This window comes from Eptesicus fuscus, chromosome 12 (genome assembly GCF_027574615.1).
Source record: "Eptesicus fuscus isolate TK198812 chromosome 12, DD_ASM_mEF_20220401, whole genome shotgun sequence".
Lineage (NCBI taxonomy): Eukaryota > Metazoa > Chordata > Mammalia > Chiroptera > Vespertilionidae > Eptesicus > Eptesicus fuscus.
In genome coordinates this window covers 68,706,886-68,723,783 of record NC_072484.1, presented here as the reverse complement: position 1 = coordinate 68,723,783, position 16,898 = coordinate 68,706,886, and the positions used below count along the sequence as shown (strand labels likewise).

Here is a 16,898-nt window from a genome sequence, read left to right as displayed (position 1 = left end):
GTAGTCAACAGATCAAAGACATTTTTAAATGCAGAGTATGTTTCCAATAGGGAAGACGTTACATAAATAGGTACATAAATAATGTATAATATGTCAGATGGTGATAATGCTGCATTATACCAATAAGGTAGGATAAAGGAATAGAGAATAAACCAGGCGTCCTCAAACTACGGCCCGCGGGCCACATGTGGGTGTTTTTGCCGTTTTGTTTTTTTTTTTACTTCAAAATAAGATATGTGCAGTGTGCATAGGAATTTGTTCATAGTTTTTTTTAAACTATAGTCCGGCCCTCCAACCGTCTGAGGGACAGTGACCTGGCCCCCTGTTTAAAAAGTTTGAGGGCCCCTGCAATAAACCATCTAGGAATGGAGGGAGCTAGGGAAGGCCTCTCTGGTTTTCAGAGACAGAGAGAGTAAGTAAGGGAGCAAGTCATACAGAAATCTAGATGAAGAGCATTGTAGGCAGAGAGAACAGCAGGTGAGAAAGCCCAGAAGTGGGAGTGTGCTCAGAGCGTTCGAGGAACATCAAGGAAGCCTACATGGTTAAGACAGAAAGAGCATGGTAGAGAGTGGTAGCTGGGAACCAGGTACCAGGTCATGTAAGACCTTGGTGAGGACTGGCTTTCGTTTGGAGTGACTGAGGAAGCCATTGGGGTTTTGAGCAGATCTGGCTTACATCTTCATTCTCTATTCCTTTATCCTACCTAATTGGTATAATGCAGCATTATCACCATCTGACATATTATACATTATTTATGTACCTATTTATGTAACGTCTTCCCTATTGGAAACATACTCTGCATTTAAAAATGTCTTTGATCTGTTGACTACTATATCCCCAGCACCGAGAAAGCCACCTGACACACAGTAGGGTCCTGAAAAAATTACTTCTTGAATGATGAGCACTTATCTGATCAGTCCCAGTTCTAAACAAAATCAACCCACAAGTTCTCACTCAGTTCCCCTTATGACAAGCAACTCACACTCAGAAGGGAGTATACTGTGGTGCAGAAAATATGGGATTTGGGAATAGAAAGACCTAACTTTTAGTCTTGGTTCTACTTCTTTAGAAGTGTGACTTAACCTAGTTATCAAACTTTCTGGCTTCTGTGTGGAAAATACATTGCAGAGGGTCAAGGGCAGAAGCAATGAGACTGGTTAGGAAATTATTAGGATAGTTCAGGCAGGACTTCATGGTGGCTTGGACCAGGATGATTACAGAGGATACGTTTGGATATATTTTGAAGACAGAGAAAAGCCAAGAATGGCCTCAAGGTTTTGGGGCAGAACAACTGAAAGAATGAAATTGCCTTTTACTGAGAGAGAGGAGGCTGGGAAGAGCAGAGTAGGTTGGGTGGGTGGTAAGGAGAGGGGTAGAGTAGTGGCAGAAATAAAGAATTTTGAGTTTGATATATTATGCTTATGATTCTTGTTAGGTATTCATTGGAGATATTGTGTAGGCAGATATATGAATCTCGTATTTGGGAAGAGATCTGGGCTGGAAATATATAACTTTGGGAGTTGTTAGTGTAGCAGTGGTATTGCTGTCAAATGCTGTTTACAGGCTGAATACGATCTTATATTTATATTCTAGGAAAGGAGTTTGGATTTTTTTTTTCCTTTTTCAAATGTCCTGATGTAAACTAAAGGATTTTGATTTCTCATTCTTTTTTAGTTAACAGAAGATGAAATAGCTACAATATTACAATCAACGCTTAAGGGACTGGAATACCTTCATTTTATGAGAAAAATACACCGAGATATCAAGGCAGGAAATATTTTGCTAAATACAGAAGGACATGCAAAACTTGCAGATTTTGGGGTAGCAGGTCAACTTACAGTAAGTAAAACTGTTACTTGTTGTTCTGGCCAATGGTGTTCAGTGGTTAGCGTGTTGGCCTACGCACCAAAGGGTTGCAGGTTCCTGGTCAAGGGCATGTACCTAGATTGCAGATTCAATCCCCAGCTCAGGTCTGGGGCGAGTACGGGAGGCAACCAATCGATGTATCTTTCTCACATTAATGATTCTCTCTCTCCTCCTCTTTTCCTTCCTCTTTTCCTCCCTCCCTCCCTCCCTCCTCCACTCTCTCTAAAAATCAATGGAAAAAATATCCTCGGGTGAGAATTAACACACACAAAAGTATTTTACTTATACTGGTAACTTTCAGCTCTGTCCTGAGAAGGAATTCTTATTTGTTTTTAAAATATAATACTTGATTTAATTGTATTAGTAAAAAAGTCATAGAATGTACTAATAGATTACCAAAGAGCTAGTAGATTATTTTAGATCCTTTCCTGGGATTCAGGTCCCATAGTTAAAGTTTGATTTACTTTGATAAAAATAAAATCTAGCCCTAGGCGGTTTGGCTCAGTGGGTAGAGCGTTAGCCGGCCAACTGAGGGGTCCCAGGTTTGATTTCTGCCAAGGGCACATACCTCAGTTGCAGGCTCATCCCTGGCCCTGCTTGGGGTGTGTGTGGGAGGCAACCAATCGATGTGTCTCTCTCACATCGATGTTTCTCTCGCTCTCTCTGTCTCTCCCCCCTCCCTTTCACTCTCTCTAGAAATAAATGGAAAAACATCCTCGAGTGAGGATTAACAAAAAACCAAAAAATAATAAAATTAAATTAAATCTAAAGCAAGAAATGACAGAGTAGAAGTTTAAATTCTGTTGGGCTGCATCCTTATATTTATAAAGGAAGAAAAATTAAATTCAAACTGCTTTCCTTGAATAAGTCATAATGTCTTCTCATTGAGCCTTCAGGTAGCAGTTGGCAGTTACTGAAAACACTGTCCTCATTTGATTCCAGGATACAGTCTCTTGATTTTCCTTCTGTCCCACCCCAGTGCATGGCAATGAAAAAACCCATTTTTCCAAATAGGAAGTCTAGAGTGATCTGATTTTGTAAAATACACGCATATATGTGAAGTATATGTAGAAAAATAAAAACAGTTTTGGACAGATGTATACTAAAATTTGCAACAAAGTTATATATTAAATAGTTTTCTTGGGTGGTAGACTATATAGGTATATTTTGTTTGTTTGATTTTTTTTTAGAGCTAGTATTATGTACAGTTTTAATTTTTTTTAAATTTAAATCTACCTGGAACATGTTAGCTTGTTTCTGGAGTTAATATTTCCTATTGATCTAGTTGGTTTAGTATCTACACATTACTCTTAATTTTCAAAAAATTTACAGTTATCCAAATACTCATTTCTAGTTATAATCCTTGAAAACAACTTTGACTATCACCATTTGAAAATACCCCTGCAAATTTTAAGTTTCAGAGCAAAGGAAATGACTAAGCAGTAAAATAGCTCCTATGTTAATTTTTTGCATAGGACTGACAAAGTGAGATAGAAAATTTTACCTATCATTTGCTCCCACTGGCATAACCTAACTTAAGCTACAGGAATTCCAGAAGGAGTAGAGTGATGATGTTGGGAAGTCCTGTTACATATTTAGTTGTTTAAAATCCTTCTCTTCCTAAAATGCAGGAATTCTAGAAAAGTTTTCTTTCATTAGGGCCGTGCCTCTCTGGGGAAATATGCAAGTGGTTATTTGCCCATTTGTACTATCCTTCCTATATAATAAAGAGGTAATATGCAAATTGACCATCAGGCTTTCACAAGATGGCTGCCTACAACCAGGCCAGCAGGAGGTTAATGAGGGATGACCAAACAACTGAACAGCAGGCAGGCGGCAGGGGGGGGCAGTTGGGGGTAACCAGGCCAGCAGGGGGGGCAGTTGGGGGCGACCAGGCCGTCAGTGGGGGCAGTAAGAGGCAACCAGGCCGGCGGGAGGGCAGTTAGGGGTGACCAGGCGGGCAGGGGGGGGTGCATTTGGGGGCGACCAGGCCAGTATGAGGGGCAGTTGGAGGGACCAGGCCGGTGGGCGGGGGGGGGGGAGTTAGGGGCAACCAGGCTGGCAGAGGGGGGCAATTGGGGGTGACCAGGCTGGCAGGGGGGGCAGTAAGGGGTGACCAGGCCAGTCGGGGGGAATTTAGGAGTGGCCAGGCTGGCAGGGAGAGGGCAGTTGGGGGCAACCTGGCTGGCAGCAGGGGGCAGTTAGGGGCGACCCGGCTGGCAGGGGAGGCAGTGAGGGGCAATCAGGCCGGCGGGGGTGGGGGGAGCAGTTAAGGGCTCCCAGGCAGGCAGGCAGGTGAGCGATTAGGAGCCAGTGGTCCAGGATTGTGAGAGGGTACAGGCTGGGCTGAGAGGACCCCCTGTGTACGAATTTGATGCACTGGGCCTCTAGTCTCTATATAACCTTCTTTAATCCCCAAACTAAGACTTTATATATGAGTATATATTATATAAAAATATGTATAAATTATATAAAATGTATATTTAAAATACTATATGTACACACATATATGCATATGTAATTTTCTTTATTTAATTTTCTTATTGCACATGTAATACATCCTCATGTAAACCATAGAGTGTTGCCGAAACCGGTTTGGCTCAGTGGATAGAGCGTCGATCTGCGGACTGAAGGGTCCCAGGTTCGATTCCGGTCAAGGGCATGTGCATTGGTTGCGGGCACATCCCCGGTGGGGGGTGTGCAGGAGGCAGCTGGTCGGTGTTTCTCTCTCATCGTTGTTTCTGGCTCTCTATCCCTCTCCCTTTCTCTCTGTAAAAAAATCAATAAAAAACAAAACAAAACAAAACCATAGAGTATTATAGAAGTATAGGGATGGAAAGAAGTCTTAAGTGTTTCTAACTTCTAGATACAATTGTTAATAGTTTGATGCATGTTACTTGAGATTTTTGTTTGTTTGTTTTGCTATCCATAGAACAATATTTATTATTATTGGTTGTTGTTCCATTATTTTTCTTTTACAAAAAGGCTATATTATATCTAATTTTGTAACCTAATTTATTTATTTATTTATTTTTTTGCTTCACAATATACCTTGTACATTTTTTTCATGCCAGAAAAATGTTTTTATCTCTTTTTTTTAAATGTAGTATTTCATTGTATGGATATTTATTGTTTTTAACTTACCCTCTTTAGATGGTCTTTTGGGTTATTTCCTTTTTCTTCCCCCTCCCCATATTACCAATATTCCTACAATACTTGTGCATACAGGGTGGGGCAAAAGTAGATTTACAGTTGTTCATATGGAAAATTATACAATAATTAGTAAATAACAATACAAGAATAAACTGTTTCATATACTCACAACTATAAACCTACTTGCCCTATATATTTTGGGGTGCCGAGATACATCTCCAGAAATAGACTTGGGTAAAAGGATATGGACATTTAAGTTTAATAATTATTGCCAAATTGCCTACTAAAAGTTGTACCAATTTATATTCCAGTAACAGTGTACTTTGGTGCATAACTTTTACACTATTGTCAACATTGGTTTTTAGTAATCTTTTAAATTTTTGTCTATCTTATTTTATTGATTGATTATTATTTTTTGTGTTTTAGTAACTGACTGAGAATCTATTATGTCTCTAGGTTATTTGCATTTCTTTGTGACCTGCTTGGTCATGCCTTGAATATGGTTTTTATATGTATTTCAGGTGTAAGATATTTCTTATTGTTGAAAAAGTCTCTTTCTCTTCATAGTTTTGATGCTTAGTGTTGGTCTCTCTCCTTTCTATTTTAGGATACTATGGCCAAGCGAAATACAGTCATAGGAACACCATTTTGGATGGCTCCAGAAGTGATTCAGGAAATTGGGTACAACTGCGTGGCAGACATCTGGTCATTGGGAATAACTGCCATAGAAATGGCTGAAGGGAAGCCCCCATACGCTGATATCCATCCAATGAGGGTAAGGAAATGGATGGAAACCAGTGGGGTGGTTAGTTACTGGTCATCATTAGAAAGTTAGTTAAATGACTTACTTGGTTAGGTACCAAATAATAAATGAATTAATTATATGTTATTAAATGTTAGCCTGGACTCCAGATGATACACTTCCACCAGTTGTAGTCTCTAATTAATTAAAGTATAATTTACCCCTCTTCATTCCAAAGGCTGTGTATCGATAGCCCAAGGCAGGACATGGGCCACAGAAATGCTTGGTGTGACTTGTGCAATGTGTATTTTTTAGTTTAGCTGCTCACATTTTAACGTGACATTAACTGGTGCTGAGTAGTGGTCTTCTCCTTTATACAGGCATGGGCTTCCACTTCATCAGTCTCCACAATTCCCTGTCTACCAAGTATCAGTTGTCACATACTGCAGTGTTTTCTCTAACGTTTGTCTTATAGTACGATTTGTCTTATAGTACGATTTGTCTTATAGTATGATTTGTCTTATAGTACGATTTGTCTTATAGTATGATTTGTCTTATAGTAGTAGTAAGAGGAAAGCAAACTATTTTTTTGAACTCCTGTGACTAACACCCAGCCTGGTTTGTGTGTTGTCTTTTTCCTGCCTGGCCCTTGCAGGCATTTAAGTTTGTAAGTTTTGGTTTGTAGATCACCACCCTCTCCATCTGGAGGCTCTGTACTCGCCACCCTCCATCTACTTCTAGAGTGTTAAGGACCCATAGATTTACTCTCCACCAAAACACCCTAAGGGGCTTCCAGGCATTACCACCACCGCCCACAGGACCCCTCACCACAGCACTGTTATAAGACCTCAACCCTTCCTTGGGCTTTATAGTCTTTACTAGAGGCCCGGTGCACAGATTTGTGCATGGGTGGGGTCCCTCTGGGTGGCCTGCAGGGATCGGGCCAAAACCCGCAGTCCAATGCCACCTGCAGCTCCTATCTGCCGCTCCTGCTCATCCTGGTCCCAATGTGCCTGCCATGAGCTCGCGCCCAGTCAGTCCCAATCAGTCCCAATAGGAAGAGGCTCTTGCTGCCGCAGCCGCCGCAAAGCTTGCCCGCCATGAGCCCTGCATCTGGTGCCCTCCAAAGGGGAGTGGCCTGCGGGATCCGGCTCAAACCAGCTCTCCAACATCCCCTGATGGGTCCTGGATTGCGAGAGGGTGCAGGACTGGCTGAGGGACCCCACCGGTGCACAATCGGCCAGGGAGGGACTGGGGGAGGGCTCCAGGTGTGTCTTGCCCATCTCGCTCAGTCCCGATCAATTAGTTCTTCTATTGAAAGACTTACCAGTTTTTTTAAAAAGTATTCATGGGCCCCAAGATAAGCTCCCCTCTTTTTTGGGAGGTGCAGAAGTAGGGAAGGGTAGGACTATTTACTGGTTATATTTTTAGATTTAAAGACTATAATTTCAGCTGATTATTGCAGAGAGTTTTATTTATTTTTTTAAACTGTGGCTCTTTTAGTGGAAACTCAATTAACTACAGTGTAGTGGGCCAATTTTTTTAAGTATGTTGATTTGGCTTGGTTTGAAAGGGAATGAATCCCTTATGATTTTGGGGACTTCTGAGTTGATGGTCTTCTTGCAGTAACTAGTTATAGCCAGTGGTGGTGGTAACCTTTAGGAAGGACGGAAATTTGACAGCTCTGCGGTTGAGGTTTTATCTTTAGGATATTGATGCTCTTAGATCTTGCCTTTTTACTTTGAAAGGCAATGTACTGTGGTTAACAAAAATTATAAAAAGCTTGGTGGGGTCATTTCCTGGTCAGGGCACATGCCTGGGTTGCAGGCTCGATCCCCGGTACATCAGTGTTTCTCTCTCTGTCTCTCCCTTGCTCTCTCTCTAAAAATCAATTTTAAAATACGTATTTTTAAAAAGTTTGGTAGATATTGTGAGGTTTGGGGGACAAGGATGCATATGAAAGAGGGAGAAGGTGAGGGCAGGGAAGGGGAAAGAGAGAGTGATTTATATCACGTTCTTTATCATTGTCATACTTCTTACTTTGAATACTTAGACTTTTGTTGGAATTTGGGTGGGCTCTTTAGTGGATCAGAGAAAACTCATTTTATCAAACTTCAAATGTATTTCCAGTTACATTTTTATTGAAGCATCACTTTTATTTTACCTTTTTTTTTTTAACCAGGCAATCTTTATGATTCCTACCAACCCTCCTCCCACATTCCGAAAGCCAGAACTATGGTCAGATAGCTTCATGGATTTTGTGAAGCAGTGTCTTGTAAAGAGCCCTGAGCATAGAGCCACAGCCACTCAACTCCTACAGGTATGAATCACCCTGAGGTGCTCCCTCTGTATTTCATTCACATGCTAACCAAAAGATGCTTTTAACCCACCTACACCTGTGTGGAGATGGGAAAGAAGTATAAGACATTTCCTGCTTCTCAGGAGTCAAAAAGACATAGAAAAGAATGTTAAGTCATTGAACAAGACAATATGGCAAGAAAATATAGGGCTCCTATGGGATTAGAGAATGGGAATTGACATTTAGTGAGCACCTGAAGATTAAATGATATAATATGTATAACTTTGAACAATGCTTTATACATATTATAGATAGTACGATATAGATTTAACAAATATTTGCTGTTATTATTATGCTAGGCCAATAGTTTTCAACCTTATCAGTCCCCATATATACAAGGTGTTCCAAAAAAAATGTATACACACTTTAACAGCTAATAGCTTAATTTGAAAATGAAATGGTTTTTAATAAGCACTGCCTTTATAATTATTCAAAGTGTACACATTTTTTGGGACAACCTATATATATGTATTTTTTTAACACTCATTACTCTTCTGGAATGAAACTCATAGATAATAAACTTGTTTATGCCCATAATTTTAAAAGAATCAGTGTAATGTCTATGATATAATGGAGACATATAAAGATAACAATTTATAATAAAATAACATTTATCAATATAGAAATGTTCCAGCCTTACTCAACTCACAGGCATAATGAAATAGTTAGAGACCTGTACCTATCATCATGAAAGAATTTAGATGTAAGAGCAGTAACAAGAACAGAAACCATTCCATTCACGATATATAGGAATATGAATGGGTGGGCACTTGCATAAAACAATGGTAAGTAATAGCAGACCAGACTTATTTGTATATGATATGAGGAGGGAAATGATCTTATAAGCTTTCCAATTGGAAAGAACAGCAAATATGATAATCTTGCAAATGAGCGGGGTCTTGTTTCTAAGTGTAGTGGCAAATTCTTTTCCTGCCTGGCTGGGGTTCTGATAAAGTTTTATGGAAAAGATATCTCCAGTGTTATGAGCCCACCACATGTTGAGGCATACTTTCAATCTATAGAGAACTTGGAGACCATATCCTTTCATGGGTGGTGGGGAATAGAGAAGGGATTAAAAAGAGAAACACTGGGGACAATATCAGAGTAAGTTTGGAAAAACAACAGACAACCCCCCCCCAAAAAAAAAAAAAGAATTTCCACATGTAACTTTCACATGTGGAAAGATAGATTTCACATAGATTTCTTTTTTAAAAAATCTTTATTATTGAAAGTATTACATGTCCCCATTTGACCCCCATTGACCTCTTCACCACCTTATTGTCTGTGTCCATGGGTTATGCATATATGCATATAAGTTCTTTGGTTGATCTCTTCCCACCCATCCACCCACCTTTCACAGAGATTTCTTACAATTGTGCTATAAACAACAAATATGTAAGATGGTATTAATATTTATTTGTTTTATTTTTTAAAAAATTAAATGTATTGGGGTGGCATTGATTAATAGGATCATATAGGTTTCAAGTGTACATTTCTATGATACAAGATCTGTGTACTGTGTGTCCACTACCCAAAGTCAAACCATCTTCCGTCATCATATATTAGATCCTGTTCACCCACTCTCCATTCCCTTCCCTCTGGTAACCACCACACTATTGTCTGTGTCCATGAGTTCCAGTTTTATATCCTACAAATGAATGAAATTATATGGTTTTTAGCTTTTTCTGACTGACTTATTTCACTTAGCAGTGAATACGCTCAAGGTCTATCCATGTTGTTGCAAATGGCAGTATTTTGTCTTTTCTTATGGCTGAGTTTTCCATAGTAGATATGTACTACATCTTCTTTATCCAATCCTCTATCGAAGGACACTTTTGTTGTTGGTATTAACAGTAAAAAAACTTCATTTTTATAAATGTAATTTAGCAATATTCCTGTGTTTCAAGTGTCTTTGTGACTAATTTTAGTATTTCTGCAGTAACTACACTTTTACACTAAATTTGTTTTTACCTAAATAATAGTTGGAAATGCTGTAGTACACTGAATAGAAAGAATAAGCAGGATGAGTAAATTATTCAGTAATTTCTAAACAATGTCTTTATTCCATTTAAACCCCTACTCCAAACTTACCTCCCAAATTACTAGACCTTTTGCTTATCTCTGGAAAAAGTTTTCAGTATTATTTATCGGAGTGTGCATGTACTCTGAGACGTTGAAAGATGTGCAGAATGTGCTGCAGTGTGTTGTGCCAGAGGTGCCACTTTGCAGGATTGTGCTGTCCCTGCCCTCCCATGCTGTTCGTGTTCTTCAAACATTGTAACTAGAAGCTCCCAACATTACAAAATTTCCTCCAGGAGGTTGAGAATCTCTAGATCTGGCAGAGAGAAAGGGCGGCACAGTTCTAGCCAGGCCAAAAAGGGTGGGCAAAACCTGACTGTGCATCTGCTTGGTTATACTAGTAAAGTAAGTGTGGGTTAGCTATTGTCCAAAGCAAAAAGAGAAAGATTAGATTCATCAAATACTATCAAGTACCTGCTGTGTGCCAGGCACTGTTTTGGCACTGGTGCTTATAAACTGTCCCCAGCGTTTATCACTTTCTTGCTTAAGCACCCATTTGTCAAGAGTGCCAAAGGAGTGTCGATACTGCGGGACTTAATTAACGAAGCCATGGATGTGAAACTGAAACGCCAGGAAGCCCAGCAGCGGGAGGTGGACCATGAAGATGAAGAAAACTCGGTGAGTGGCAGGCCTGGCTTTGGGCCTCAGGCATTAATGCTCATTATTTCATGACTAGTGACCCGGTGCATGAAATTCGTGCACATTAATTAGAGGAAATATTTTAATATTGCTATTTGCCCTTTCTCTATAATAGAAGTGTCAGAGATGAAAGAAAATTAGTAAAATGTATATGAAAAGCTTCCTCCTGTCAGAGTCTGGGGCATGCCACGAGAACCAGAGTCAAGTCCCCACCCACCCACGTGTGCCTCGAAATCGCGGGAGACCCAGACTCGGCTGGCCCCACCCGCATTGGGCTAGATCTAGACCCAGCTGACCCCACCCCCGTCAAGCCCTGCCAGGCGTGGGGCGAAGCCTAAGGTCCCCCAGCCCAGTGCTGGGACGGAGGGCGTGGCCTGAGGTCCTCTGTCAAGCCCCACCAGGCGGGGGACACAGCCTCAGGTCCCCTGCCCCAGCCTAGCACCACGCAACCTCAGGTCTCTGCTGATTGTTCGTTAAGGCTTGTTATGGGAACTCGGCCTCCACTGTGGGTTAAGGGATCCCCGCCTCTGCTGTGGGTGCAGCCATCTTATTATGGTGTGATGGTCAATTTGCATATTCCCTCTTTATTAGATAGGATTGCTAAGCCAGGTAAGACGTGTAGGTGTTGGATCAGCCTGCAGCTGGAGACTCTTCTTACATGACTCTGTCCTGTCCTGGACCAAGGCTTGCCAGAGGCTTGCATCATCTGTGCGTGCTCTTCTCATAGTGCTTCCTAAGACACTTACACATTTTATCTTTTATTCAATGCACATTTTTATTCTGGAAAGAGAATGCTCAGATCTGAGGCTTGGTCTTTCTGTGTCCTTTTGGGGAACCTAGGATTCATACTAAATATGTAGATTCTACACTTATAGACTCCCTCACAACCCTGAGGTTCCAAGGTTGTGCATAGATCTTTAGATAAATGTTGCCAAACTCTATTAAGCAGGGGAGAAGGAGGGAGTCCTTTAGATACACTACTCTCACTTGAGTAAATTTATGTTCTTTGGTTAAATAAGAGTGATCCCAGTTCTACAAAGTGGGTTTAGAATCTGAGTAAGTGTCAAATCCAGAAATATTTGCACCAAGATGAGTAATAGTAATTCAGAAAACTCACTTTTGATCAAATTAGCTCCAATTTGAGAGCCTATTCTTTTACAGGAGGAGGATGAATTGGATTCTGGCACCATGGTTCGAGCAGCAGGTGATGAGATGGGCACTGTCCGAGTAGCCAGCACCATGAGTGATGGAGCCAATACTATGATTGAGCACGACGGAACATTGCTGTCACAGCTGGGCACTATGGTGATCAATGCAGAGGATGAGGAAGAGGAAGGAACTATGAAAAGTAAGGCTCTGATCAAATATACTAACTTCTCAGGCAGACCATACACATTCCAGAGAAGACAGGTTCACATGGTCCACACAGGCTCAGTTTTGAGGCCTCTTATATTGCTGCAACCAAAGGAGTAGAAACATGGGGTTGTGGTGAGGACACAGATTTGGGGAAGAGGAAAGCTGGCATGTGAGTCAGAGGCAAGAAAGCATCAGTGACCATTCTCACTGAATGATGTCATTTTCCCTCCTCTTCCTGAATCTGTAGAGGCAAGCACATGCATTGATCTGATGCATAATTCTGAGCTATTGAAATTCTGAGCTGTTGACTGTATACATCTTTTTTTTTTTTTTTTTCATAATACTCTGTGTGTCTAACCCAGGTTTACCAATACTTAGTCAATCTATTCAGAATGACTGTACACACTTAAAAGTCCTATCAAATCCCTTTGAGTTTAAGCCCATCTCTACTTCTTATTCCACTGATCCTTTTTTGCCTGAGGCCTGACACCTGAGCTCAGCTCCTGTCAGAATGCCATCCTCTCCTACCTTCTTCAGTTGCTTCCCTTCCCCTTACTCTGCATTACAGACCAAGTCACAGAGGAAAGGAATTTGAGAGTATAAAACGCTAGTAATTTAGTTGTATAAGTACAATTTAGCCTAAACTTTGCATAAGTTTAAAGCAGTAAGTCTCTTCTTCATCTTTTCTTCATCATCTTTTTTTTTCTTCCTCTAAATCAGGGATTAGCAAACTATGGTCCACATCCAAAATGTGGCATGCCACCTGGTTTTGACAAAGTTTTATTGGAACATAGCCATGTCCATTCACTTACATAGTGTCTATGACAGCTTTTGTGCTATAGAAGCAGAGTTTAGTATTGGTGACTGAGACCATGGAGCTCCCAAATCCTGAAAGTTTTGCTGTCCGGCTCTTTACAGACCAAAAAAGTTCTCTAACCCCTCTCCTAGACCTTCTGCTTTGTGATTAATTAATTCATATAATAAATTTTTCTTCAGTGCCTATCATATCCCAGGTACTTTGCAGATGCTAAAGATGCAACAGGAAATGAAGAAACAGTCCCTGCCCTGAAGGAACTCATTGTCTAGTGTGGGGGACAGACCATTAATTATTCTTCAGTGTATGAAATGAGTTCTAAAATAGAGGTAATATAGGGTGCTGTCGAAGCAGAGTGGAAGAGTATTTAGTTTAGACTGCGGATTACTGAAGAATTCCTGGAGGAGAAAGGCAAGCTGGTTGGCAAGTGAGTAGTGTGCGTTGGAGATGGTCCAGCAAAGGGAACGATGCTCACAAATTCGAGGAGGCAAGAGAAAGGCTAGTGAGTTCAGGGGAACTGCAGCTGGTTTATTGTGGCTGAGACAGTTCCAGGCCTGTGGTTCTTAGGGATTTCCCTCTATGTTTCACCTTTCAGGTATTGGTATTTATAATCAACCCTTTAGCTTTTTGTTGTTGTTGTTGTTGTTTTATTTCAGAGAGGAAGGGAGAGGGATAGAGAGATAGAAACATAAATGATGAGAGAGAATCATTGATTGGCTGCCGCTTGCATGCCCCCCACTGGGGATCAAGTCTGCATCTGGGCATGTGCTCTGACCTGGAATCGAACTGTGACCTCCTGGTGACGCTCAACCACTGAGCCATGCTGGCCAGGCAACCCTTTGTTTTTGAAGGGAAAAGGTTGTTTGTGTGTTTGTTTTATTTTGGGGCCACGGCTTGCTCATCATCTGTGTTTGGCCTCTGACCAGAACCACACAGACAGGAAAGAGTAGTAATACTATTAGTGGATATGTAACTTGTGTAACTTTTCTGGAATGTAGTATGTATCAAGAATTTGAAAAGTTCAAACCTTAGACTCAGTAAATTCCACTTCTAGGGCTCTGGTCCACGAAAATAATTGAAGATATAAGCAAATTATATTCAAGAATTTTTTCAAATACATTACTTAAAATTGAAAAATTGGATTAATTTAAATGTTTAATAGAAAATGGTTAGTCAAATAAACTATGATACAACCATAGGATGGAATACTACACCATACAAAAATATTAAAAAATCCTATTTTGGAGGAAATATTTAGAAGGAATCGCCCCGACAGTGTGGCTCAGTGGTTGAGTATTGACCTATGAACCTGGAAGTCATGGTTCAATTCCCTGTCAGGTCACATGCCCAGGTTTCAGGCTCAATCCCCAGTAAGGGGCTTGCTGGAGGCAGCTGATCAATGATTCTTCCTCATCACTGCTGTTTCTCTCTCTCCCTCTTCCTCTCTGAAATCAATAAAAATATATTTAAAAAGAAAAAAGGAAACAAAATTTGAGGTTTTAATGTTTTTTTCATCATGACTATAATAAAAGATGCATTTTCTCATTAGGCATGCTAAAACTATCCAAGCTCAGAAACTGCACAAACTGAATTAATTACCACTTGAAATATGAAATATGAAAATTACATTTGGAACAAAATTAATTCTTTACATTAAAAAAGGCAGATTTTCCATAACCCATTCATGCACAACACGTTAATGGGTCAGCCTAGGTATATTACACAGTGATTATAATCATCTGCATAATTAAAACCCTTCAAACAAGAAGAAGATAGGGCACTCAGAGTCAAAGCAAAGAACTAGAGTCTCAGCAGCTTATTACTGCAAAGCAACCCTTCCTAACAAATCACATGGCTACTTAGCATAACCCAGTTTTACCAAAGTAAAAAAAAAAAATTAACATGTTAATATGTGCATAGAAAAATGACTGAAAAAAACACTGACTGAATAGAAAAGCTGGAGAGAAATAAACCAAATATTAAAACTAGTGTTGCTCAGTGTTTGAGCATTGACCCATTAATCAGGAAGTCACGGTTTGATCTCCAGTAGGGAGTGTATAGAAGGCAGCCAACCAATTCTCTGAAATCAATAAAAACATATTTTTTTAAAGTAGCTATTATTGGTAATAGGATTATAGGTCTTTAAATTTTTTCCCCAAAATTTTTTTCTAGCATTTATCAGAAAAATAAAAAACCATCACAAATATTGCTGATATCATTGTGTCCTGTAAATTAGGACTTTGAACTATGTATTGCCTTAAGAATCCCTTTTCCTCTCTTCTTCCTCCTCGCACTGCTTTTTATGGCCTTAAAAATGGATATTTACAAAGTGACATTTGTCACTCCCTGCTAGTCTCTTACTGTATTCCTAGGGAATGTTGTATCCCCTAAACTCAAAGTTGAAGCACCCTAAATATATTATGCTTGGTGTTACATAAATTGTCAAGTGAATGCTATGAACTAAATTTAGTTTTTTCTTTTTTCTAAGTAGCCATGTGATTTGTTAGGAAGGGTTGCTTTGCAGTAATAAGCTGCTGAGACTCTAGTTCTTTTCTTTGACTCTGAGTGCCCTATCTTCTTCTTGTTTGAAAGGTTTTAATTATGCAGATGATTATAATCACTGTGTAATATACCTAGGCTGACCCATTAATGTGTTGTGCATGAGTGGGTTATGGAAAATCTGCTTTTTAATGTAAAGAATTAATTTTGTTCCAAATGTAATTTTCATATTTCATATTTCAAGTGGTAATTAATTCAGTTTGTGCAGTTTCTGAGCTTGGATAGTTTTAGCATGCCTAATGAGAAAATGCATCTTTTATTATAGTCATGATGAAAAAAACATTAAAACCTCAACAGTCGCAGCTGAGTGATATTAAATATACTCAGTTCACAAACAATCTGCTGCAGGTCTTATAATACAGTTTTTGAGTCACAAGTTTGACAGATTTACCACTTATTTTGAGATCTTTGCCTCTTACTATTTTAGGAGTTATTTAACTTTCATTATGGAAAATTAAAACATACACAGTTGCACAGAATAATATCATGACTCCAATGGACCTATTGCCCGGTTTCAAAATGATTAACGCATTGCCCATCATATTTTAGGCTCCCCCTCCCAAGGAAAATAACAGGCTGAATTAACTTAAAGCAAATCTCAAGCATCATATCATTTCTTCAAAACTGATTTTTAAACATTTAAAGGAGTCTTTTTTACTAAGCTTGACTGAGATACTATCTGTGTTATGTTGGATAATTCACTTTCCTTGTATGGACTTCAGTGCCCTAATCAGTAAAGTTAAAGAATTATTATTTTTTATTTTTAAAATTTTATTGAATTTATTGGGGTGACACTGGTTAATAAAATTATATAGGTTTTAGGTGTACACTTCTGTAACACCTATTGTAGATTGTAGATTGTATTGTGTGTTCACCACCCAAAGTCAAGTCTCCTTCCATCACCATTTATCCCCCGCTTTGACCTCTTCTACCTCCCCCACCCACCTTTCCCTCTGGTAATCACCATACTGTGTCTGTGTCTGTGAGTTTTTGGTTTTTTTTTTTTTTTTTTTGCTTAATCCCTTTATCTTTTTCACCTAGTCTCCCAACACTCTTTCCCTCTAACAGCTGTCAGTTCTCTGTATCTATGAGTCTGTTTCTATTTTGTTTATTTTGTTCCTTATATTTCACATATAAGTGAAATTATATGGTATCTGTCTTTCTCTGAGTGACTTATTTCACTTAGCATAATGCTCTCCAGGTCCATCCCTGCTGTCACAAAAGGTAAGATTTCCTTTCTTACCTTACAATGGAGTAGTATTCCATTGTGTAAATGTACCACAACTTTTTTATCCACTCATCTACTGATGGGCAGTTGGGCTGCTTCCAAA

The 16,898-nt window shown here is 39.6% G+C and overlaps 1 protein-coding gene across 1 annotated transcript in view; it reads left to right on the top strand.

Annotated features, from left to right (window-relative positions):
* STK4 (serine/threonine kinase 4) overlaps window positions 1-16,898 on the top strand; it is a 96,150-nt gene that overhangs the window by 18,138 nt on the left and 61,114 nt on the right. Inside the window, exons 5-9 of the mRNA XM_054723781.1 lie at window positions 1,675-1,839; window positions 5,627-5,794; window positions 7,944-8,081; window positions 10,689-10,817; window positions 12,000-12,186. Coding sequence (XP_054579756.1) covers window positions 1,675-1,839; window positions 5,627-5,794; window positions 7,944-8,081; window positions 10,689-10,817; window positions 12,000-12,186 — 787 coding nt within the window. The remainder of the gene's footprint in view (window positions 1-1,674; window positions 1,840-5,626; window positions 5,795-7,943; window positions 8,082-10,688; window positions 10,818-11,999; window positions 12,187-16,898) is intronic.